This window comes from Corvus moneduloides, chromosome Z (assembly GCF_009650955.1).
Source record: "Corvus moneduloides isolate bCorMon1 chromosome Z, bCorMon1.pri, whole genome shotgun sequence".
NCBI lineage: Eukaryota > Metazoa > Chordata > Aves > Passeriformes > Corvidae > Corvus > Corvus moneduloides.
The window spans coordinates 59,400,513-59,428,071 of record NC_045511.1 but is presented as its reverse complement, the minus strand read 5'-3'; the positions used below and the strand labels follow the sequence as shown (position 1 = coordinate 59,428,071).

Here is a 27,559-nt window from a genome sequence, read left to right as displayed (position 1 = left end):
CCAGAAAGCAAAACTGTAACTTTTTTTTTAAAACCTGTAAATGCAAAAAGAATAACTTCAAAGTTTTGTTGGCTACCTTTCAGCAAAAACAAACAAACAAACAAAGCCACCAAAATTGCTATAAAGCATATGGTGCAAACCATGAGTGTGCTTATTTTTTATTGGTCTACATTATTTACCATGTAATTGGGTCAAAATTAATGCTTTAAGGACTATACAGAACATTGTATTTTTCTCAGCTCCACACACCAAGTCCATGCACCAAAGCAGGTCTCCTTTTTTTCCTCCAAACAAAATGCAGTACTATCTCTTTTTTATGGATTCATTATAAGTTCTTGAGTGACACAAAGGCCAAGCTGCCAGTAGAAAGAAAAAGCCAGGATGCTAAGAAGGACAGCTGGTTTCTAAACATGGCAAAGGTTGTTGGAAATGTAACATTCAAGGACTTTTCCCTTGCCTGTGTTTGATTCTAGATGTACTGTGTTCCTCACGCTACCCCAGTTGGTCATGTATTAACAAGTACTTCAACCATTTTTGCAAGCCTCCTCCTCTTTTTCACAGAAGGTATTTGGTAAATTATGTCCACACATTTCAAAGGGAACAGAAAGTCCTACCTTAATTTGTACGTACAATGTAATCAGGTTAGCAGGCAGGTCAAAGTCTTGGCTCCCTGTGCAGCCAGAGTCAGAGAGTTGTGCTCTAGGGTGGCCTGCAGCCACCCAGATAGAGGGAAAGGAATTGGGGATGCAGCAGCTATCCATGGCTGACAAACAGACACCAGGGAGGTGATGGCAGAGTGGGAAAGGACCTCATGCTCACTAATTATTTTTTCCACCTATTCCACAGACTCCAGATTGGGGCATGAAAGAAAGAAAGAAAGAGCAACCTGGACTAAAGTTAAGATCTTACTTTAGAGAGGCTCTGGTCATCATCGAAAATGACAAAAGTGATTTGGAGGAGTCATTATGAGAATCTGCTTTATTAGTGAGTCTCCATTTGTATAACACACCATAAACAATTCACAGCTTGGTTTTGAGAGATGTAATATGCGTCTGTGTGGAAACAGATGGAGTCTACTCCAGTGAAAACAATTAACAAGAAAGAAAGAATCTTTGGAAGTCTGCAATTTTTAAATGAAACATGCCTCGCACAGTTCTTACAACCTGCTACTCATTTCTTTTCAAGAAAAGGGCAGTGCTTACAGGAAGAGAACTGTTATGTGACCTCAGCTGACCCACATACATTCACTGAGACCCCAATTCAGAAAAATATACAAGCATATGCTTAATGTTAAACGTGAATAGAACATTGTTGATGTCAAGTGCACTAATTGTATAAGTTAGGTAGGTTCTTATGCACCCTGCTAAATCAGCAACCACCTTCTGACAGTGTCTGAGCAGTTATTTGGGTAACAAATTAAGTTTGGTTCCCTATGGCTTTACATCTCTACAATAAACTGAGAACTCTTTTGGTTTGCATCTTTATAGCATCTTTCCTCCCTGCTTCTTTACTATAGTTTCTTTGGTACGTCAAAAGGGATGTGTTGCTTTTTCTCCAGTATCTCTCTCTACTACCTGGCCACTTACACAAAGCATTTAGAGACTTCATAGATTTTGAGGACTTTCCTTCCCGTCGCTTGAACTAATCTCAAAAAAAAAGCATTGTTGTAACAGTCCTGCTCACTTGAACAGCTAGATAAAAGCAAACAAACAAACAAAGAAGGACTTTCTACAGTGCAGTAGCTGCTGAAATTCCAATACTATTATCTTGGATGAACTGAGGGTAAACACTGCTGAAGTGAAAACAGGTACCTTAGTAAAGGACTTAGAGAGTACTCCAGCATAAAGCAGACTGGTGGTGGAAAAGCCTTACAGACACACACCTAAAGACTGATGTGACAGTACTGGAAATTCATACTGTATTACTGAAGTTATTATTCACGTATGGGAGTATATGCATAATTTCATTTTGAATTTTCAGGTTGAGGAACTTCTGAAGCACCTCAAACCATATTGACATTAAAATTCTTCAAATGTGCTTCAAAGCCTATAAACTTCCCATTGCATTGGCACTTCTCTCCTGTTCCAAACAAATCTCAACATTGACACAATAAGCAGTTCTGTGCTAAGGTACTATATTTTCATTGAACTATTTCATCCTGCAGGTTAATATTCATCAAAGAAAAACAGCAACAAACCAAACAAATTTTAAAAAAGTTTGAAAAAAAAATTTTAAATTTTTTCTGTAACTCCAGAAAAAGTGAACAGTTCAGGTTACTTGTGTTAAAATGTTTCCCTGACCCAAAGAGAGAGCAAACTGCAGTTCAAAAGAACAGATATTCAGATATGTTTTGAAATACCAGAGCAAACTTCCACTTCATAATTGCTATAGGACAGTATTAATACCACATGCAATAATGCTGCACTGTAACACAGCAACAAAATTAGCAACTTGATATACATACAGGGTCACAAGACTGTACACTTCACAACACACCATGTTCCAGGCTTTGAAAATATATATAATGAGGTATTATGAGACGCTCTTTCAAGATTCATCTTTGGCTCATCCTGTACAATCAATTTGCTAAGCCATATGTGACTGGAGGGACATGGGCTTCTCAAGCCACCGCCTCCAAATGAAGACTGGAAATGGCTAGGTCTGAGATGGTATGAACATCATAATTGGCTGCTATTCTATCTCTGGACAACCCCACATCTGCTGGTCAGTTGTCCCAGAAGAGCTTCTTACACTCTGTAACATCCGGGTGCTCTGCAGCCTCACAACAACCATAATTGTGTGAGAATCTACTACAGACATTATTAATTCCTTGCTCTTTTTCTACCAAGAAACACATATCTGCCTCCAGCTGTGGCAGAAAATGAATGCCTATTACCTCACAACTCTTTGAGCCTACAAATGAGAGAGAAGAGCTCTGTTTTGCATCCTGTGGTACTGTTTGAAATGCTCCTATCAAGAGGAAACCAGCTCCCACATGGAAAGCAACTAAATTAGTACTAGTTAAATTCTTTAACTCCAAATTTAATTTTATTTTATGAAACCCTTTCTAAAAGACATGGGTTGGACAAAAGCATTTCTGTGGATCACAACATTACATACTCAGCATGAACGGAGCAAATTTTCCCAGGCGTTGCCCTAGCTACTTCCAAATAGTCTGAGAGCTTTTAATGGAAAGCCTGCTGAAACACAAGCTACATTGCAAACAACCTGATGAGTGGCCTTATTTCTTCCATTCCTGTTTGTCAGCACCATATGCCAACTTAGACACAACTTAAAGACACCCAATATCCAGAATGCATGGATAAAAATGCAATGTTATGTTAATTCTACTACCATACCTACATCACTACTCAAGCTATACAGATACAAACAAATCCAGCAAGCTGACATACACTGAGCCAGCAGTCTTAAAAATCTGCTTGTCCTACAAGTGACTTCCTTCTGTGCAGACAACTGCCAGTCAGTAATAGAGGTTTCCACACCCTTTTTCCACACCCTTTCCAGTAGATGGAATGCAAGACTTCAGGGTGCAATTCTGGCAAGATTCATCATGAAGAATCCACCAAGACTGGATAGAAAAAGACATACTTTACTGTACTATAAAAGGTAAAAATCATCTAATGAAACAAAGTCTTTCTCTTCTATTTGCTAAAACGATTATTAAAAAAAAATTACTGAAATTACTGTTCCAGGGGTGGTGATGTTTCAGAATTTGACTAAAGAATAATCATAATTACACATTCTGTTTCATTAGAGGATCTCAAAGCACTTCATAAACATTAATTAACAACATCCAAGTATAAATTGGGATGATTAGAACATTTTGTTAAAGCTGTGGGGGAGGAGAAAAAAAACAAGCTGAAGCACAAAGGATACATACAGCAAGTTAATATATTAGAGCCAGTAGAGTATTACACACTTCTTGGCTTCAAGTTAAGTATTCAAAATTCTAGAACATAGTGTGAAATGACAGGCAAATCAGAGAAGATATTTCAAGCACAGGAAAGAAAAGTAAATTTCTTAATTAAAATATAGGAGTTCATCTTCATTAGAATCAAAATGTACCTTGATAAGTAAAAGGGGTTTGTCTGTCTACATTCAGTGCTGTCCTCTTACTGCCTAGAAGGCAACAGTAAGTGTTAATGACATTTACCCCTCCTAATAAGAGTCACTCACACTTCACTGTTATTCCTTGTTATTGCTCAGGACAGGCACTAGCACCTCACTGAAAGATCAGTGCTGCGAGGGAAAAAAGTTCCCTTGAGATCCCTTGGACTTCAAGAAAAGGAGAAAATCAACTGATGCTGGACAGATGACAAGTTTGATTCTCTGTGGCCCTTCTTGATTCCTAAGTGTCTGTGGACCTAAATTTCATAAGTGCCTGAAGTCAGGGCTGAGACACACAGACAATCAAAACCACACCTAAACTCAAAGCAAGAGGTTTGTAAACTGGAAAAAAAGTCTTAAATCCATTTAAATGTTGTGGTCTGGACTCCATACTCTCTAACTGAGTTAATCTCCATTGATGTTTAGCTGAATGGTTAATATCACAGCCTTATCACCTCCAGGACCATGATCTGAATTCAGCCCATAAAAAGCAGAAGTTCTAATCTCTGAGCTGCTTTTTGTGAGAAGAATGACATTAATTCCTTGGATTCTTGGCACAACCCACTCCCCTCCACAGGCTCACACATATTTCCCCTCAATCAATAGTTTTATGGACTTTTTTTCCCTTTATTTTATAACAGGTCACTGTATTTATCACAAGAAAATTGAGGTGAGCAGTAACCCCAAGATCCTGTCCTCAACTCCGTGGTCATATTTCTTTGACATAGTGCAGGATATGTTCTGGTAGAGGCTTCAACATGGCACTGTCAGAAGGAAAAGTGATTTTCTGGGATACAAGGAAAGCCATTCTCTCCACTCCCTTCATTCACAGAGAATCAATCTTAAACCCAGAGATTTTTGTCAAAGACACATACAATCACAACCTATTAGAAATATAAATACAATTTATAGATTGTTAGAGTCCATGTATATATACATAAATATACATATATACACATATACATACACACACACATATATATATACACACTCATACATATTTCAAGGGAAAAGATATGTGATCATAAATGGTTAATAGAAATTCAACCACATTCTGAAGCAAGAAAGCTGGAAATAGTTTCCTCCTTGGCTTACCTGCCAAGACCCAAGTTCAGGGCTCTGTTTCTTCTGAAATGCTTGATGGCATCACTCACACCTAAAACAGCCTAGGGAGCAAACTATTCCTCCCACCTCCTTCATCCTTCATTCTGCTTTGGGTGTTTGTGATTTCATCAGCTATCACAAGAGAGACACAGGATCATGAACTCAAGCCTTGGCAGGTGAAGAGATTTTCAGCTCCATTTTAAAAAGCAAGCACACATGGTCCTGGCACACACCTGACAGACCTTCAGTAACAGCCATTTCCATGCTCTGCAGTCTAGTAGCTGTGCGAAAAGTACATCAGTGGGATCACAGCTTCTCACCCCTAGTGCTGTAAACAGTCAGTACACATTCCAGGTAGGACAAACACACCTACACAAAAGTCTCTCTCTCCCCCTCTCTTTTTTTTTTTTTTGACTTTGACAGCCATAAATGTTTTCCATTAAAAGGCCACCTTTACACGTCTGAGCAATGTGAAGCACTATGGCTATAAAGGCTAACTATTTCATAGTAGTCATTAGGAACTAGAATGATGTATACTGCTGTTGATCACCAGGGGTTATACAGCCCTCTGCTTCATTACCCGTGCAAGATGCAAGACACAGAGCAGCAATAGCACAGCTCTCCAGCTGCACATATTCTGGAAAACCCAGTGATCTTTGCATATACTGAGACATCTGTTGTTACGTAACTTGTCCTGGTGGCATTCAGAAATGTCATCAAACTCTCTAGACTTTATTTTTATTGTTGCTTGGTTAAAGGATGAACTGTCATGATAAATATTCTCATGTAGTGTGATCGGTAGTGTTACTATTAGAGGTACAGAACCAAAAGCAACAGAGATATGTTAAGCAAGTTAGTGCAGGTACAGAGAAAATCTGAAAGCACTTCACACTATAGAACAAGTGGCATTGCTTTGCTCAAACACACAACAATGCTTCCCACTGGCTCAGCAGTTGTGCTTTGTTTTCTATCTCCCTTTTCAGTACTTTAAGGTTTATCTGAGCTTTTTCCACCCTCTGTTTAGGGTGAAGATAGAATAGTCATGCCTAGATTAGAACAGCTAAGAAGAATACAAAAGAGGAAGGGGCATAGAAGAGGATCTCTGTTTCACAGAAATGTAGGGGAGTCATACTAAACTGACACGCAGGGGAGAAGAGAAACTCCTCCAGTTTCAAATAATAGTGTACAGTGATGTCATGGGAGGAATAGAGCACTCAGAAGATGGATATGTCATCTAACAGGTCCTTTTCATCTTCTTGTGTTAAAGAGGCAAAATCAGAGAATATGGGGAAGTGAAAGTAAGGTGAGGTTGAGGAAGGGAAGACAAGCAAGAAAAAAAGGGGAGGGGGAACGGGAGGTAGTGACAAAATAATAAGGAAGTTGAAGTGGAAAGAGAGGAAGGAAGAAACAGACAGGCACAAAGAACATGAAAAAGGCAGAGCACATACAAAAGAGACACTTTTAAATTCCATGTGTACTACAGGACTAGAAGTCTGGATAAATGTTACCCAGCTTTGTGTCTTGGTTGCTCTGAGAACCACTGTTGAAAAACATCAGAACTAAAGCACACATATGAGTGTTAACATTAACTACAAGGAAGAAAAGAAAACACAAGACAGAATTGTATCTAACAAAGCTGAAAAAAGTAAATTAATCTGTAAAAGGGTAACTCTATTCATTATCAAGTAATTAAATATGGGTGGCAGTTATTATGGGAAACACAATCTTGTATGTGAAAGACTTACATTGTACTTTGGCTTTGTTAAAATCATTACTAGATAAACTTCTTAACCTTTATCTGCATCAGTTTTACAAATTTTTTTAGTAAAAAAGATATACTACTCATAGAGGCATGGAGACTGCTTCTTAAAAGGCATGGAAATCCTCCAGTGGCCACAGCTAAAAGAGTGTAAAGTATTAATTAAGTTATTGACAAACAGACCAATGAGGAATGAGAAGCAAAAATAAATACAAAACCTTCACATACAAATTTCATTTTTTATTATTCATATGTGTAACTGTCAGTTAACATTTTCTGGGTTGCAATGGTCAACTTTTTTCTTTTTTTTTCATAATTCAGTTGCCTATTTCTCTTGATTTTCCTTAAAAAAGAATATAGCATACAACACTTTAATGGTGTTCTTGTTGTGAAAGACAAAAACAGTAAAATCATCTGATAGCACTTGGGGAAAAAAAAATCTGACAGAAACTTTGTGTGACTCATGATTATGGATGGCAGACTACATTGAACTTAAAGTATGATATCATCACTACAGCAACTGACACTACATGTCCACCTTGCAAAAGTTGATATCAGAGCTTCTGTTTATTTGTTTTCTTTCTAATGTTCTTTATCTTTAAGCAATGAAGGCTGTTTGACAAGCTGTTTAATGAAATGGTCCTTGCACTTGGGTTCTACAGCAAAAGTTCAAAGATCTTAAAAGGCAAATAATTTCAGACAGAAAATCTAAGACTTTATAAAGTCTCTAAAAGAGTTCAGACAGCAACAGAACCCATCCTTTTCTGAAATCCTCCACAGATAAGCCAATGGTGGGCAATATTTAATTTTAAGAACAGTAAAGCAATTTCAATCTGTGCATATGGTTAATATTTCACCTGCTTAGGAGGTGAAGTGCTAAGGGATTACTTTGAGAAAGAACAGAAAAGAAATTAAGAATATTATTAAAGATGCTCAAGTTTCTTTTTTTGGCGTCTACCCAAATATCTTCATTTAATTTGCATGTAAGAATCATATACATGAACAAACTAGTGGTGGTAAACTAGGACAGAAACCAAATTACCCATACTACCAAGAGCAACTGTGTTTTACAAACATTTGAGGAACTGTTTGTCAAATATAACTGACAATAGCGGTTATATATATACTGATATGTATATCAATATATGTGAGCATGTAGTTTGCATATACATACGCATATAACTATTTTTTCTTTTAAAATCTCTGAATTATTTAAACATTGCTATGTATTTCATAATTTCAAGGAGTTTGTTTTTGTTAATGGGATTTTGCTTTTTTTGAAATAATGTCTAAAACTGCTTGTCCCTCCCCAGTCTCTGCCCTGTACCATCTATACCTTCTGAGAGCATACCTTCTTAGTTGTATTTTTGCTTAACAGTTGCTTTAGGGCTATAGAACAAGCACAGCAATGGAAGACTAAACCAGTTTTCCCAAAGCAGAAAATTATATCCAATAATTTTGAACTTCATCATTTTCAGCATTGACTTTGCAATGGAATAGATGTTCATTTAGGGTCAGTGATTTCCCATGCAAAGTCCAGTATATGAACTTTTGTGAGTTAGTCTCCTTTTGGACCTATAAAATACCCATAGTCTTCCAGCTGGCTTTAGTTCTGACTTTGTTCTGTGTTATTTATTTTTTAAATTTCTCATAGTTGTTAGTGGCACCAGAGAGTCTGGCACCTAAGACGTTCCCTGTGAACTACTGACTAATCTACTTTTTTCAAGGGAATGATGATAAGAACGGGACTCCTAGGTCTAGACCATTTTTCTTAATTCTCCCAATGTTCTGTTCTGTGCCTCTGCTTCCTTCTTCGTATTGTAAAGACAATATATATTTTCCTCTTTTATGCTAAGAGAGTACGATAATTTGATCTCAAAACAGTTGAAAAAGTGTTGAGCTGTTACTCAAAACTGAACCATTATTTGCAAGGAGTCAGTCTATGGTCTCTTAAGTTGTAATCACATGTCCTGTCTTCTGTAGCTGGACCAGTGTAAAAGCTGAATGCCCCAGCTCTTCACTGCTAGTGGCATAATTTCTCTCTAGCCCTATCCTCTCAGAATAATGAGATTTAACTTGCACATGTTTAGAAGGAGGATTTTTCTAACCTGGTTTGTTTAGAGAGAACCTGGCTAGGGAGCAATTACACATGTACCCACACTAGCAAATGGATGGGGTAAAGTATTCTCCAGTGGTGGATCATTGAACAGCTGGCAAAGTTACCTCTTCTCTCAGCTGGAATTAAACCAGGGTTGGAGACTCATAGTTGAGCTGTTCTTTACAGTAAAAGTAACATCATTCAAATCAATAGAGCCACTAGTCACATACATCTCTTTGAGTAGCACATGCAGTATCTGACCCAAAACACCTACTCTGTGACAAAAATAATTTCTTGTCATGTAAAGACATGTGAAGTTAGGTGTTCCCAAAAGAGAAAACTTTCAGGCTCACTAACCACATATGGGTCAATAGCAAATACAGTAACTTATTTCCCTGAGATAGAAAAACAAGACTAAAATCTGAAGCACTCTGAATTCCCATGGAGCAAACACAATCCAAAATGTTCCCCTATGCCATAAAGTTATTTTGAGGATCAGTTCTAAGCATGAGAGAACAACTCCTCTTCTAAAACATTAATCCTGTGACAGTCTGATGAGACTGTTGACCAAATTGTCACTAACATTTCATTGATCGGTATCTATTCACCAGGAACTAGATTTATCTCATGGAGGCCAGAGAATGTTGCCAGGTCTTAATGCCTCTCAACCATTACTGGCAATGTTGTGACTGTGCCCAAATGTGAAAGGCAGTGTTATCAAATTACCTCTGTGGCTTCAGGGTTCCTTGACTTCCTGTGCTCTATTAATGTATCCACTGAATGAAGGCATAAATACTGCATTTTTCTCTGCCCACTGCTTTTTAATTCGCTATTTGAAAACATCATTAGTCAAAATGAAGGTATTACAGATAATCCCACCCACTATGCAGTACTAACAAACAACTGTTTTCCTCTTGTTTCTCTAGTGGAGCAAGCCATGAGCTTTTTCTCTAAAGTTACAAGGAAAAAGTTGTGAGGTTTGCAGGGGGGTTTGTTCATTTAGTTGGTTGTTGGGGGCTTTTTTGTTGGTTGGTTGGTTGTGGTTGTTGTTGTGGTTGTTGTTGTTTTGTGGGAAGAGGGGTTTCTATAGATCTTGAACAGAACAGAAAACATCTGACAATAGTAATTGATTTTGAGTGGATGCATCTACCCTATCCCTCAAAAAAGCCTCCATTTAGGAAAAATGTTAAGTATTTTAAAACTTCCATAATGGTGAGGGCGCATTCAGCACCTTTGGACCATCCCAAAACATAAAATTCCAGTTTTGTGCCAGCTATACAAATCTCTTGCACTGTGGTTAATTAATGAACACTGGAATTTGAACCTGGATTAAGTATTCTGGAATCTGTTACAACCATTACCTCTCCCTATTCTGTTATTTCTCTTGGTCCTTGCTAATAAGCTTCCTGTTTTTCCTCTCCTGAGGAAAAAATGGGAGAACAGTGTTATACATGATTCTTGTAAAGCTACAAGTGTAAAGTATTATTTTTACTAGATTATGCGTCTCTAACTACACTACCATAGCAAACCTTTTCCTATGGATATATATTTCTGTATTTGATATACAATGAGTATATATGAATGTATGGTAAATCTACTAGCGTTGACTCGAATTAGGTGATAAGTTAGGTGGGTTTGGACACACAAGTTACAAAGGACTGTAATTCATGACTGAGAGTCAGATGTTCCCCAGTTCACTGCATGACAGCCTATCAACAGTCCCATAGTTTGTGATACTCTGGGTGATTTGTTTCAGTACTTGATACTTTTAATACTCCTGTAGGATGCTCACAACCCTTCATTCAGGGTTTTTTGCATGTAAAAGCTTAGTTTGAAAGCCTCAAACAATTCTTTGAAAAGTTCCAGTCTGTAATGACGAGCTTCATGATACAATACCTTTTGCTCAAAGACATTACCTGTACACACTTTTACTATGCTAGTGTCACTACATTCTTCCCTTCAAATTTCCCTGCATACTCCTTTTCTCCTTTAAAACAGATACTTTCAATAGAGCTGGTTTTAAAAAAGACATTTTTATTAACATAGATTTAATTAATTTTCCCAAGGTTTCTCTGAATATATGTTTTGCTAAGCATTTTCCTTTTCTGCCATATGCTGAGTTTTCTAGCTATAATGGAAACAAAATGCAATTTTTGCCTAGAGATCCTGTGGAGGTATTTAAAAGCCATCTGGATATGGTCCTGGACAAATAGTTCTAGGTGGCTCTGCTTGGACAGAGGGTTTGGACAAGATGACCTCCCTTCTAACCTTGACCAGTGTGTGATTCTTTGAAATTAGACAGCTAAATTAGGAGGGATGCTCAGCTATACCTATCATAGGTCTTCATTCACTCATTAAGAAAATCCACAGTCAAGCACTAATGAAGTCAATATATGGCAAGTCTGTAACAGCTGTCCTTAACTTTCACTGATAATAGTTCACATTTAAATGGCATAACATTTAATATACTGTTGCTGAATATAGTGATGGCAAAATTCATGCCTTGGGGGCTACAATATGACTGAGTTTTAGCCAGATAAACTGGACTGTGACCTAATGGGGTATTACAGGCCTTTACACTTTTCTGATGCATAGGTCACAATCTCAGTCTGTATAAACATCTATGTAATTATATTATAAGCCATTCTTGTACATACTGAGATCATTCCAAAAGATAATTAAAACAAAATCAATATGAGCATGATTCAACAGCCTTTAAAACAAGAAAACTACTGATTTCAGTCAGTCTTCTTGTCTTTAAGAGACACAGAATTACATTCCATGCTTGTAATATATTACTCCTAATTATTAATCACGTTTAGTAACCAGCAGATTTCTAATATTAGATCTTAAAAATTATGCATTTTTTATATGTATTCCTTTACAAATCAAATTTCTTCAGCCCTCTAGATCAGTATGATTCAGAATCCAGGAATCTAAAATATGATGCAATATGCACATAATGCCAGTACATATCTCTGTAGATATCTCTCATGTATCCGTCTTAATTATCTATCATATATAAAATCTATAAATGCATAACCATACATTTACATCTTACAAACATGATAGATATCCACTGTATAAATATGATGGATATATCCTTATATGTACATTTTAGACTGGTAATGGAAAAAATGGATTCTGTTCTACTTGAATAGGTGTAACACTTAGCCTTTACCAAACAGATGCCTGAGAGAATCCTGAAACAATTAAAGAGATCCATTCCATATATGTCCTAACATGAATAAAAAGATTTCATTATTAACATACAAACCTTTTTAGTTCTCTTTCTCTAGGACTGTTTTACAATTCAGTACATTTTTCTGTGAAAATCCATATATAGAGCATTTAGGAAAATATTTATGAGCACAGAAGGTGAAGTTTTCCATAGAATCACATAAAGCTAATTTACTTCTTTCACACAAAGTACAGAAATCTGAAGAGGAATTAAGAAATAGAGTCAGAATTTCTCAGAGCAGGTATAAATGCCATATTTTCAATAAAGTTCTAAGCATGCGACCATTGCCTAAGAAAGTAAAGCAATAAATCAGCAACTAAAATTTTCAAAGTTTTTTAGGCATGTCCACTTCAATAACTGGATGAATTCTAGATGATGCAGAGCTCCCACAAAGTCAGTAGCAATTAAGAGAATTCAAAAGTATATAATCTTAGGTTATTAATCAGAAATAGTCTTACAAAATGTAAAAAGTCACTTGGGAACTCAATAGATTATGAAATTTTTCAGATAAGCAACTATATATATATATATATATATGACCATACTCCTAAAGCAAGCCTGCCCATTTTGCTATTTTTCTTTTGTTTGTTTGCCTGTTTCAACTAACCTGAATTCAACACTTTATTTAAAGCTACTTTTCAAAAATGGCCTTATAAAAAGGGTTTCCTGTTTATACATCACACTGTAGGGGTACTTTCCAATATAACCATGATCACAACTCCCATTTCATCTATACCTTTTAGATATCTTTCTAAAGAAGGAAAGAAAAGATGACGGAGCTGCTGACTTGCATCTTAGTTTCTCAAGTCAAACAGTAGCCCTTGAAAACTTGCCAGCTGCCTTTGATGGCCAGACCATGCTTGCAGGTAGCTAACCTCAATATTTGCAGTATTTAAGGCATTTCCTATAATAAACATAAGCAAGTACAAATAAATACTATGGTATGAAGGCACCTGTATTTTTTTAGCTTAGGAGAAATTGAATATTTTATTTTGCAAACACCATCATTAGGCTTCAACATGCCAGACTAAATTCACTTCATATCCTTCTACCTCTTTGGGTGTGCCATCACTACATCCATACATCAGCAGCAAAAATATCAGTTAACTCAGTTTGAAAACATGCTTTTCTTTATTTCCTACCTGAAGAATGTAGCCTCGAACATAGTCTCGAAGTGTCCAGCCTAAGCCATGTAAAATATGCAACACCTCCTCTTGCTTCAGTACACTGAAGAGTCTGTCAAGCAGTATCTTCAGTCTCACAGGCACAGCCTGAGTACCGTAGAGCATCAGGCTGCTGATGTCAAACACAACATTGGACTGCACAATCTCCACTTGGGTTGGGTGGTAGAGGTGCTGAGTACTAAGTTTGTCCAAGGCTGAAAGAAAAGAGGTCAAGTATAAGGAAAGAGCAAAGAAAAGTCAAGAAAACAACTCCAAAGAGTCATGTAATCACATCACATTTGGCAGATACACTTATTTTCCAGAGAAATATCACCTGGATGATTCATAGAAATGTAGAATCACAGAATAGTCTGTTTTGGAAGGGACCTTTAAAGGCCGTCTAGTTCAGCCCCCTGCCATGGGCAGGGACATCTTCGACTAGATCAGGTTGCTCAAAGCCTCATCCAAACTGATCTTGAATATTTTCATGGATGGGGCATCTACAGCCTCATTGGGCAACCTGCTCCAATGCTTCAACATTTTCATCAAAACTTCTCCTTTATGTCTGTTATCTAGATCTACTCTCTTCTTTTTAGCTTAAACCCTTGTCCAATCATTATATGTCCTTGTCAAAAGTCCCTTCCCAGCCTTTTTGTAGGCCCCCTTTCAGTACTGAAAGCCCACAGTAAGGTTGCCAAAGAGCCCTGCCCAAGATTCTTTTCAACTCCTTCCCACGCTGAAGGATCCCAGCTCTCCCAACCTTTCCTCACAGGATAGGGGCTCCATCCCTCTGATCACCTTGGTGGTCTCCTCTGGACTTGCTCCAACAGGTGCATGTCTTTACTTTGCTGAGGACCCCAGAGCTGGACACGCTGCTCCAGGTGGGGTTTCACCAGAGGAAGCAGAAGAGCAGGATCATCAACCACACCCTGCTGGCAATGTTGCTTTTGATGCAGCACATTGCTGAGTCATGTGCAGCTTTTCATCCACTGAAGTTCCCCCGGTCCTTCTCTGAAGGGCTACTCTCAATGAGTTCATCTCCCAGTGTGTACTCATGCTTGGGATTGCCCTGATCCAGGTGCAGCACCTTGCACTTGGCCTTGTTGAATGAACCTTATGAGGTTGATCAGAGTCCACTTCCTCAAGCTTGTCCATGTCCCCCTGTATGGCATCCTGTCCTTCTGGTATGTCAACTGCACCACTCAGCTTGGTGTCATCTGCATATCTGATGGCCTCACTATGTCATTGATGAAGATATTAAACAGTACTGGTGCCAGTACAGATTCCTGATGGACACCAGTCATCACTAAAGGATCCTTTTCTACAGATGCAGTCCAAAACAACCCTAGTTTCCAAAGGTCACAAGTAATTTTAATTGCTATGCCAGAAGGGTTCTCAGGTGAGACTCAGACGGTACAATACTCATAGTTCAAGAGAAACTTATGATTAACTAATGACCAAGACTGAAGCAATGCCGAATTGAATGGGACCGTTAAAGGTTAGATACTTAATCTCTAGAGGAAAAAAATGAAACAGATACTCCCCAAACTTCAGTCTTTTAAACATGTTAAAACTAAGGCCCCTGATTTACCAAAAATTTAATCATGAATTCACTGCTACTTGAGCTGGCTAGCTCTTTTCACTTGGCTTTATGAATTCCATGTTAATCACTGTGATATGAATAATTTAAAGATAGGGAAATTTTGCAGGATGAAGGTAAATCTTATCCCCTTGTGAAGTTAAAAAAGATGGAATTGCATATGACATCATGCATTTTACTGAGTATCAATGTTTAAATTTAATTTTATTTCTATTTTATGAGCTATGTTGCAGCACCTAAGCTTCTCACTGCTTTTTTAAACAAAATTTCTGAGCATTTAAAATAATCTTATAGGGACTTCTCCTGTACTTGTTTCTTCCTCTCTTACGGTCACTAGAGATTTCATGTACTCTTGATAAATTGCTTTCTTACATCCAGAGCGCAAAGGCCCTTATCATTTACTTGCTGGGTTCATTCAACACGTTCACTCCAAGGACTACATTGTCAAAGAGTTCCGGTTTCCTCATACTTCATTTCTTGCAACCAATTTGTCTGATCTTTCCTATTCTAGTGGCTAAGTCAACTTTGAATAAATAGCTTTAAATATTAATTTAACATTCAAACAAGATAAGAAATTGGCAAGCCTAGGGACTTCAGTCCTACATCTCTCCACAGGACATTTATACTGCAGAATGTGAAGAGTGGGATTTTTGCTTCCAAAAGCTCTTCCAAAGTACTTCAGCTATGTAGGCTTCATGGTGTGAGACTAATTTTTTTACAAGGTCCAAGGAATGAGATTTGATTGAAGCTTAAACAGGTTAAATATTGTTCTGCCTTCCCCCTCCCCCTGCCCCCCCTTTTATGTGTGATCTTTTTCTAAGATGGTTATTTTGCTACTACCATTATAGATGTGTCATAAAAGTTCTCAGCTAGAAAAGCCAAGAACTTTGATATTGTTATTATGCAGGTTGTGCTGTACATGTGGTGGTAGGTATATATGTGTGCCTGAGGGACTGAGCAACCATTCAGGAGAAAATAAAGTTGTTTTTTTTTCAAATACTAGCATTACTCACAATAGGAATGGTGTTAATAGATTAATTATATAATAATTAAATAATAAAATTAAATATTATTAAATAATTAAATAATATTAGTGTTAATATTATTAGTAAGAACACCTTCTACTAGACTATTGAAATTATCCGGATCACCCTGAGCTTTTCAACTTCAGTCATACAGAATGAGAATAGGGTCCAAAGATGTTAACTGGCTTGTCCAAGTTTATGCAAATTCAGACCAGAATGAAGACATGGACAGAAGCTTTCTGAATACTTAGTGCTTTTTAATGACTGAATCATACTGTATTTCTAATATAACCTGGTATTTGTTTTTGTGTCTCTCTTCTTAATGGTAAATACTATGCCTGCAGTGAAGAAAAACAAGTTCTTCCATCAAAAGAAGATGTGTCATGCTGAAGATGTTAAGATCATTATTCTACTGTGGTCTAAGTGAGAATGACTATAAGACATCTTTAGCTAAGAATTATTGGGTGGATTACAGATCTAATAGCTTTTAATTTCCATAACAAGGAGATTACAAAACTCTGTGGACATATACCCCCTTCATGTAATGTGACCACTCTGAGGATAATAGCTTTGGAAAGGTTAAGGTGGAATGGAAGAGAGGAAAAGTAAATAAAATCTTTTTAAATAACTAAGCACACTCTTTGACCAGCTGATAGAAATTTTTGCAATCTAACCTGTGCTATTCCATTCAACTGCAATATTTATTTTTTAGCAGCGTTATCTATAGACATCTGCTTCTCAACACACACACACACACACACAAATACTAATTAGTGTGATATTGGAATAACGTTCCAAATGACAATCATATTATCTTCAATTTTGATTTGTGGCCTTAGTATGCATATTACACAATAAACAAGCAGTGAATTTTATCTTTTCCAAGTACAAGTCAGGATATGCAGTAAAATGTGGAATTTATAACACAACAAAACATACCTTATTGCATGGGTGCATAAGAATATTTGCAAGCTAAAAGCAAGCCTCATGCTACATGAAAATAAAAGGGTTGTAAATGAAGAGAAAGGAAACACAGTTGTGTTCATATGGGAAATAACAGTACTGTAAGAATCTGAAACTCTTTCTGAACATTTACAATTTATACCCCCTCAAATTGTCAGAAGAATGAAAATCCTCACTCTGATTTGTCATTTATAAAAGTTTCCTGTTTCTTTAAAAGAGATTGCTAAGGATGTAGCTAGCAGAGAAAAGTTTTGTAGTATTTCTCATTTCTTCTCTGGTACCCTTAGTGAACTAATGCCAGTGTTCTAGGTGGATTCAAGACGCCATTTATGTTGACAGACAGACACATTTTTAGGTAAGAGATAAGGAAGGACCTATCTCGTTGTTGGTTTTCTGTAAAGAAAAGAGTATTAGCTTTAGCCTTCTTGACAAATTTCTGATTCTTGTCAAATCTCAGAGTAAATAGTTGTATTCTGCTGTCCTGAATTGTCCACATAATTTCATGTGGATAATGCATTCCTCATCACTTTCTGTTCTAAACTATAGGTTTAATTTATATATGCTAATGAACAATGCCCTGTTTTACTAGTAAATACATTCAAGAGTATCTGCAGTAGTTTATGATTTCATAAGTGGTTAGGAGGCTTCAAGATTAAATATGCTATACAAACGAATATACTCTATCATACCTGAAAAATGATGTAAACTGATGTGCCTTTATTAACAAGTTATCATTGACTGAATATCGCAAAGCACACATTAAATGTCCCTAACTGGTGCAGCATGAGGTATTACTCATACTTTGTACAGTTTCAGTGGGATCAAAAGTTCACCCATACATGCTTGTGACATTTTAATTGTAACCTGCACAATCTTTTCCAAAACTGATGAGATTGGTTATGTGCTTAAACTAAGAAAGGTACCTTTTCTTAACAGGGCAATTTAACTCTTAGCACTGCCCTGATAGTCAGTCTGATATTCGTTAATTCAGTATACATGAAAAGGTGTTCTCTGATACAGCAAGAAGAGACCTAACAAATCTTAAAATCACTTATTTGCTGAGCAATCAACATTTTCATGGCCTAAAAATACCCTTGTGTTTTACTCTAACACTCAGTCAAGTAATGTTTCTGGGGTGAATTCCCAGTTTCAAGTACTTGTTTCAGAAATTGAAACTGATTAAAAAAGGGAGGCCAAAAAGGGTTGTATAGAGAACATTAAAGAAGATTGCCTTACACAATGAAAAATTATATACTGGATAATTAGTTCAGGAATTAGGAACCTTTCAACAGTGTTTTTCCAACTCTGAAGTATCAAGTATGCACCATAATAAGTGAGAATATTTCAGCTGGAAGGGACCTAAAATGACTATCTAATCCAACTGCCCGAGCACTCCAGGGTGATTATCAATTAAACCATATTGAGGGGGTTGTCCAAATGCCTCTGGAACAGGGAGTGTCTTGGGGCATTGACCACTTCTTTAGGAAGTCTGTGGTTTGGCCACCCCTCCCAGTACAGAAATGTTTCCTAATGTAAATCTGGAACCTCCCCATGTTGGCTTATTCAATCTTCACCTTCTTGAATAGTAAATAAAATCCCCCAGATTTTAGAGAGATTCTGCTCAGTATAATCTGAAATGTGAAAAGAGCTTTGAAATTGTTTCAATGTCAATCTTTACATTACAGCCTGCAGTATTCTTATTATGCAAGATTTCAGCAAAAAAAACTTTGGACATCTTTGCAATAAATCAATGAACAAACTTTTATGTTCTATTTGTAATTTGTGGTTTGTTTTTTTTTTTAATGTAGTAAAGTAAGGAGGGGAAATGTACTTTATTTATATTTTACTGGAGTTTTGAGACTGTGTAATTCAAATGAAATTAAATACAAAGGATACATTAAAATAATGGACAACTTCTTCTTCAATTTATCAAAATACAGAAAACAAAGAAGGGATTTTTCATTTCATCTATACTGTGCCCAGTTCACAGGCTCAGCTCTGCAAATTTACTCATTGCCCTTAGACCCCTTCCTTCCCAATGTGCAGTGAAAAAGGTCAACCAAATTAAAAGCCATGTGTCTGAGCAGATTCCATTTTGGCTAAGTAAAAGAAGTACAAATATGCAGTGATGAATTTTGTACTTTAGAGGTCTCATATTATTTTTTGAATAGCTACAATAAAAGCATGACATTTTGCCTTTGCTGAATAGAAAAGAATTTTAAATATCCTAGTTTTAATGCAATTGGAGTTGTAAATACACTTACCTCTTGCTAATTTCCTGATCCTAGATAAATATTTTATTACCCTGAGAGGGATGAAAAGGTCTAGTGAAACCCTTTCTTTCAGCTGATTTGCCTGGCTCTGTATCTCAGAACATCACAGAGAAGAGTCTATAGGTTGCAATAGGGAATTATGGATTTCATTCCATTTCAGTGTTTGGGCTCTCCAATATAAGCATTCTGGACTTTCTGGCATACTCTCTAGCCAGTTTCCCAACTTGCCAAAGGGGAATACACACATACAAATGATGACACAAAACTTTACAAATATCATCTTCTTTCTAGATTACTAGATTTGTTCAAGAACAGGAAGATTAAAAAAAAAAAAAGTAGTCTTTGTCTAGACAATAACAAAGAGCTTTCCAGACATTTTTAAAATCCAAATAACTGGGCCACTTTTTGCAGCAAAAGAAACTAAAATTAAAAGACAGATTAAGTATATAATACCAACATAAAATGATTCCATAATACTGTTGCAAAAATAGTGTGTTGACTGTGGTGAAACAGATACAGTATTATAAATGGCAATGTTGAGCACTGTAGTTTACTCTTGATTTTAGAGGTGAATGTGAACAGCATTATATTTTCAGAGTTCAAGATTTTCTTGTTTTTCATCAACCACAGGAAAAAAAGTAACAAATCCTTAGTAATGATTAAAGTGCTGGAGGCACCAGTTACTACAATCCTAAAAGGTGGTCTAAGCTAATCCGCCTCAGTATGCAGGTTTAATATCACCTCCCACATGGTGTAACGTGGTGCATTTTGAAGGCAGAAAAAATTGCTCCTCAAAAACATCATGCTTAGAAGCTGACTCAGGACAAGAAAAATTGTCAGTATCTACTGAAGAACTCAAATATTTTCGTGGTGCAGGAAATTATCCCATTCATCCCTGGAACAATAGAGTGGGGGACATGAACATATATATGAGTGGGTGAACATCCTGAATCAGTCTGAGTACAAATTTCAGCTACAACATAGCATCCTTTGGTAATCTCTTTTTCACTTCTCTCTTCATCGCTTTCACAATTTCTTCCATATAGAAGATAAATGTTCACTAAGACAAAAGATCATGGAAGGAGAGTAAGTAGAGAAATTCTGATTCATAGGTAAAACCATTTTTTTTGTTATGCCTTTTATTGTATTTAAAAACTAATAATGGAAACCATTTGCCAAATGCATTGAGTCTCTGACAGAGGGATACATATGTGATCTGCTTATTTACAGCTTGCATGTACAGATGTTCACACTTAGTAAAAGGATTCTTAATAGCATTTTAAAATTAAACATGTGTTGATAATAGGTGTTTCAAACCCAAACAACACAGCTACTAAACTGATACATGTTTTCATGCCTCACCATGCCTCATGCTCTAATAAAACCCCCCCCAGCACTTCAGTTGCATGTACACAAAATAAATGTTATTAAAGACGACTGAATGAAAACTTTCATTAATTTTTCTGTCTGTGATCTGATTCCAAGTTAAAACATCTAGAATGCTACCAGGTTTATGTAGCCAAAAGCAGAACCACAGTTTGTTCACAGACATTGCTTGCTGTCTGCAATTTTTTTATCCCTTTACAAAACTTTGAACCCCATCCAGCTTTGACACACTGCCTCTTCAGTTAATAACTATCAAGTTTCCCCTTGTCTCCTGTCTACTTTTCTTTGAGGCAATTGCGCACTCAGCACCCCGAGATAATAACACACATCTATAAGATAAAAGCAATGGCATTAATGTAATTGTCTGCCTTTCTCTCTTTAGCCTAATCTTTTTTTTCCTTCAGTTTTGACTGCCTCTGTGACACCTGTTTTTGTCTCCTCTGATCCTACGACAGGTTTTCCGCTGACAAGGTTTTTGCCTGACAGAGATTCTGCCAGACAAGAACATAATAAAATATGAAGAACTGCTTGTCAGAGTTTCTGCCAATGCTCACATGAAATGGAGGGGGGGGGTTGGGGAGGGGGGGTCAATATAAAAAAAATCCTGATTTTTTTTTAAAGGGACCCTATGCTAGTTGCTTTTGGCCTGTCAGGAAAACAGCCTCCCTGGTCAACTCCTGCAAACCGAACAGGTGTCTTCCTTTATGTTTTCTTTCTATAGAAAAACATTTTTCTTTGATAGTAGAAAACATTGCAAAAAAAAAAGATTGAAAAAAAAAAAGAAAAAAAGAGCCCCAAGTTGTTTCTCCCAGAAATTTAGGTTAGATCTAAGTTTATGCAGTGGTACCTCAAAAATATGTCTTTGATCCAGAACTGGCCATCTAAATTAAAAACAAAAATAAAATGGTAGGCTTTATCTCCCCCCTTCTTGTTCACAACAAATTTGTTTAAAGGAACATGCTATAAAGAACCTTCATCCCAAGTTCTCAGAAAAATTTCTGGGCTAGAAACTTCCTGCATAGGCATACTGCAGCAATGAAGACACCTGACTACTGGGACCAGAGTAGGGAAGATGAGACAGTCTCTTCTGTGGGCTTTGGACCTTGTAGTTCTCTCTGTCAGAGTGTGTATGGATGCCTATGTAAAAGAGGACTTCAGCTGATTAATCTGATGATTAGTGACGGAGAAACACATGTAGATTAATCATCTGAGCATTCCAGCACACAGCTGCTTTTGTGTGTGTTGGTATCAGCAGTCTCCTCAGCTACAGAGAGCAGCTATGGATCCCATATGGAGCCCGTGGTGTCACAGTCCTCAATGCACCAGTTCTGCCCACCAGCCTGGATTCTGAGTCTAGGGGTCCAAAACCCCTACTAAAGCTGAGGCCTGGACCTTCACTTCCCTCCTAAACTACATTGTAGATGTGTCTGGCTGCAGTTCTGACTTCTAATTACCCTCAGACCCGTGTTACAGCCTTCAATCCCATCTTTGGCCGCACCTTCTTTTGTTTCTGATTGAAGCCTGTGGATGGACCCTTAACCTGACTATATTCCCTTGCTATGCCCGAGATTGTTAATGGACGCAGTTACCAGCATCTCATTCAGTCTACCATGACCTCAAGGAACTGTGCTCTTGGTGCAGGCATGAAGAGCGTTCTCACTGCCTTTGACTGCTGGCTCAGACATTTTGGTTGGACAGGTCCACTTTTGCTGGTCCTTGACACATAGATTAATGGTGTCATTGTTGAAACCTACAATCTATAATGGAAGACACTAAATAAATATTCTGTTTCTATTACTTTGATTAGTCATTCATCTTGAACTTTCCTGTCTCTTGTCTCCAAAGCTAAATGTTCCCTTCCTATTAGCCATTAACATCTTCTTAAAAGTATTCTCTCCTTTAATAACAGTAAGATGGGCTTTAATATGTATCTTAATCATCCTAACACCATTTGGTTGACATACTGTACATAGTCAGACACAAGCACATTTGGGAGTCCTGGACTGTAGTCTGGATTTGGAGGATTTCCATCTTAATCCTAATATACCTCAATTCTATTAACTGTGATTCACAGTTTTACAGAAATTCTAAGTGGGAAGGGATTTCTACAGATTGTCCAGTGCAGTATTCTGATGAAACCAGGGCTTTAGTTATCTTTGGCTCTGCCAGGACGTATCTTTGATGTTTAAAGGGGGGGAATTCCATCACTTCTCAGGCAACTTATTCCATCTTTTGTGCAGCCTTGAAAACTGTAATGCAAATACCATAGGCACTGCCCACCTGCTAATATCATCCTGTTCGAATGGAGTCCTGTGTCATAGATGTATTTCACAAAGGCAAGCCAAGACAACGGTGGTGTTTCAATTTAAGGTGTAACTCTGGTTCAAGCCTATGATATGCTCTCCCACATGTGCTAAACCACATCAGTTTTTCCAGGAAAACCTGCTGTTCTAAGGTTGCTGATAGCTGAAGATGTTCAGACCCCGGGAAGGCCGGTTCATAAAAATAGCTCTACCATTCATACACATCAGTTTTACCCATCCCAATCCACGTACTCTGATCATTTCATAAAGGTCCTGTTAAAAATACTTTGGAAAAATTGACTGTAATCAATTAGAATACAATTAGAAAAGTCTCTGAGACTCATGTTATACATTTCTTGTATCATCTTTTCTCTTCCTGAAATCCAGATGGAAATGGGATAATTGAGTAACACTATTGTCTGCTAAATTAATCTGGGGCAAGTGTCCTCATAATGCTATAGCTCAAAATGAAATTCCTCCTAGAAGGTAAAAAAAGCTTTTCTGTTCAATTTCCCATTTGCAAAACAGAAAGCTGAGGTAAAGTTACCCATGGTATTATCATTTAAACATCTGAAAGCAGTATGAATTTTTTATTCTTGCAGTCAAATCCCATTTTAACCTTATGAAACTATGTGGAATGAAGTAGTAGGGTTTGTTTCACTTAGAGCTGTTTCAATTTGTGTTCTGCTTAACCTAGTGAACTCTAGTTAATTAGGATGTTCCTATAAACAATTAAGCTTCTTGTAGGATCGTTAAGAAGATATAAAAATTTATGATGTAATAAACTGTAATAAAATGATAAAGTGGTTAGCACATCACAGCAATTCATGTGCAGCAGCATAGGTGTTAAAAGAGACAAGTAAGCAGGTAATGTCACCTAAACATCCTGGAATGGATGCATGTTAAAGAAGTTCACCACTGCTTCCCCACAAATCTGTTGGTCATTTGAACTCCCAAGACTCACAAGATTTATCCTGCTCATTTGGGAATCAAGCAGCCGTCACCAGACACTCTTTTCCTCCCATCTGAAGCTATACCATGTAGTGAACTTGTTAGCACCCCTTCAAGGGCTCAAGATCATGGATTTCACTGACTGCCTTTCCAAAAGGAAGCTTCTACACTGACTGGAAAGAAGAATTCCAGGTGCTAATTTAAAGTCATTGTTTGTTCCATCTTGCACACAGCAAGTCTGTTTGTTTCTGTCTGGATTCTCTCCTTAAGAAGACAGAGTAAGACATCATTGCTCAAGACATCTCCTAGAATTTTAATCTCTTGGCATTGGGTGTGCTAAATGAGATTAGGCCTTCTCTGTAAAATGTAAATTCAATAATGATGGGCACCCAAATAACAATATCTTGCCCTTTTGAAATACTTTTAGTCTAAATGTCTATGGGCATTTTATAGCTAATCAAGGGCAAACATAATTTTAAAAAGTATATTTCAGAGTTGCCAATTAGTATCTGATGATATTAATGACAATTCTGTGAAAGCATAAAGTGTGATTACTAATTTAAAAGTTTTTCAGAGAATAAAATGTTCACAACAAGAAAATATTTCACTTTTAGTTGTGAATATAGGCCAACCTAGCAGAAGCAGGCACTGTGCTTTAGAATGGGTCACAGTCTGTTTAGGGCTTACCAGACACTTGATCAGATCTTAGCTGAATGCTTAACGTCTGGTCAGCTATAATCTCACCTGACCATGTCCAAAGGACATTGGCTTATTCAAACCCAGGAATGTAAGCTAATAAAGTTGGAGAGAAGCGGAAAGGTCTAGCTTCTTCCCAACAGAGTTAAGCTGTCCTGGGGGTGGTTAGGAATAAGAGAAAAAAGTATTTTAAACTGAACAGATTCCCAGGAAAATCCAAGGAGGTACAGGTGTGAACACATGTAAGGTAAAGCTTCTGATTTACCCCTCAGGAAAACATTACTTGACACCTGAGGGCATCAAATTTGCATGAGGATTAAACTCATGACCATATGGTTATATAAGTATCAGCTAAATACAAGGATGAAAAAGGAAGGCTTCTTATTAGTTCTTGGGGCATCTAAGATTTATTTATTTTCTGTCACTTCTGTCTCATAAACCTCTGAAACAATATTATTTGTCTTGGATGCCCTAATATCTGGATTTGGTTTCACCTCAGCTTGACTTGCACTAAGGGCGATATCAGAGTAACCCAAAGCAAACACATCATTCTTACCAATGTGGCAGGCTTTAAAACCAGATACTGGGTCAGAGTGCCCACAAGATAACAGTGCATTTTCTCTGCTGCATTGGCTGCTTTGGGAAATCCTGCTGAAGGGAAGCATAAAGGAATGGCACAGGCAGAAGGGGGGCACTTAAAAAAGTGTTTACCAGTAATGAAGGTTAATCTTGTAAGGTTCCTGGAAGCAACTGAGTAATGAAAAATATGCCTCCGCCTTCAGGGTCAAAAGAAAGTTGTAACAGATGGATTGAAATGATCTTGTCAGTGAAAGACAAGAAAAGCCAGACTACATCTAAAACAGTTTTACTTTAAAAGTTGTAAAAAGCTAGCTTTCATTATCAATGAGCTGCAGAGAATTACTGGCTAAAAATCTATAAATAACTTTAAAAAGAAAAATTATTTTCTCAAGTAATTTTAAAGCATTTCAAATAATTAAATAAATTGAATGGAAGGAAAGAACCATGTTTGATATGATAAATTGTGACAATTCTTTATATCCTATCAGACAATAAAGAAATAACCCCATTATTTTACTAATAAACTATAATTACATTTATCTCTTCTTTTTTTTTTTTCCTTTTTTTTCTTTTTTAATATTTACTCCCTGCTTAAAAATCTCCATTTTTTAAGTAAAGAACAACATGGCAATTCTGCCAGGTTTAGAGAGACTCTAAGATCAGTGACCTGTTTTCATTTTGTTTTATTTCGTTAGGGATTATCTTTGACTTTGCAAACCCGGATTTCTTTCACTTAACATCTTTGGACTGAGACAAATATAGGAACTCAGACAAATTTTATTTCAACACAGCTTTCACTCTCGTCTCATTCCCATGCAGCTCACATTTAATTCTAAACCTTCTTCCTAGATCAAGTCCTTTCAGAAACTTCAGGGTAAGAGAGACATGTGAATTCTAAAATTTCCACAGCCTTCTTCTGTTTCTTTTCTTTATTTTTATTTATTTCCATCTATCCTTCCTTCCCTTTGTTTTCATTTCATGTTTCTTTTACCTGAAAATTTCATGACCTACCATGTAGAAATTCAGAAAAGTCAACTATTCTAAATGAAGTAGTCACAGTCATGTTATGCATCTGACTTTATGACATTCTCTATTTTCTATTGGAGGTCGTTGTTTTGGGGGGTTTTTGTTTGTTTCTTTGGGTTTTTGTTTTGTTTTTGTGTTTGTTTTTGTATTTGTTCTTTTTATGGGGATATTGAAACTAAGTAGAATAAATGTCAGAAATAATAGCTTTAGTCCACTATAACTTATGCCACCTTGGCACATTTTTTTCAAGCAAAACAGTTATGAGAGAAGGTAAGACTGTACTTGATTGATATTATATTGGGTCTTTTGATCTGTTGGATGAGGTAAAATAAGAGTTTCTTCTAGAAGTGTGGTAGTTGTTATTCTGACAACAATGACAATTGCAAAAGAAAAAATGCAAAATCAATGAAATCACCATCCATTTATTGCAGATTTTCTTAATTTCTTTCCTCACAGGCTAAGATACTTTTGCTAGATGAAGTGCATGGCAAGTAGAGTGGGGATTTTTCATTATTTACAATAAATTTTAAGTGATTTTTGTGCTAAAGAGAGTGAAATATCATGACTATCTTCACAGCATAGCATGCTTCTTCTAATACTACAAAAATAGCAGGAGAACAAACCAAGCACTCAAGAAAGTCTTATTTTTTGTAGTCATCTAAGTACCATATTATTTAAAATCCACAAAATACCAATTGCCTGGGTTAAAATAAATTCTCCTTTAAAAATTGACTATTAAGATTTTAATGAGATTTTATTTTCTGTATGTACTATACAAAGTATCTTTACCATTAAAAAAGAAAGAAGTAAAGACAGACTTTATCTGTTTGACTGCTTAAATTATAAGAAATGGCTTATCCAGTTTAAACCATTTAATTTTTAATTTAGAAAATAAATTCCCACCAAACCTGACAACATGAAAGCCAGGCTTCAGCTGAAAACAAAGGAAAACCGTCTAGTCATCCAAATCCCTTAAAATACTCAGAGATTCATCCTAGCACCCATTCTCCATGATGCACAGCTGTACTTGATAGTGCTGTTATGCTCTGTGCAGCTTTTGGCTTTGGCCATAGAAACACTGATGGTAGGATTGCCAGTGTAGTACAGGGGTCGACAAGGTGAACTTTTGTCAACAGAAACATTTATCTGGCCACAAAAGTACTTGCTAATGTATCTATTCATATAATTGCAATCCTGCCTTTGGCAACTCCAGACGGGTGCATCTGAACTTGTAGCAAACCTTTTCCTTCAAGAGGTGTGCAGC

At 36.8% G+C, this 27,559-nt stretch overlaps 1 protein-coding gene across 12 annotated transcripts in view; it reads right to left on the bottom strand.

Annotated features, from left to right (window-relative positions):
- Window positions 1–27,559, bottom strand: part of BNC2 (basonuclin 2) — a 350,521-nt gene that overhangs the window by 108,644 nt on the left and 214,318 nt on the right. For all 12 annotated transcript variants that reach the window (XM_032097388.1, XM_032097398.1, XM_032097396.1 and 9 more), the window contains one exon: window positions 13,473–13,708. In XM_032097388.1, coding sequence (XP_031953279.1) covers window positions 13,473–13,708 — 236 coding nt within the window. The remainder of the gene's footprint in view (window positions 1–13,472; window positions 13,709–27,559) is intronic.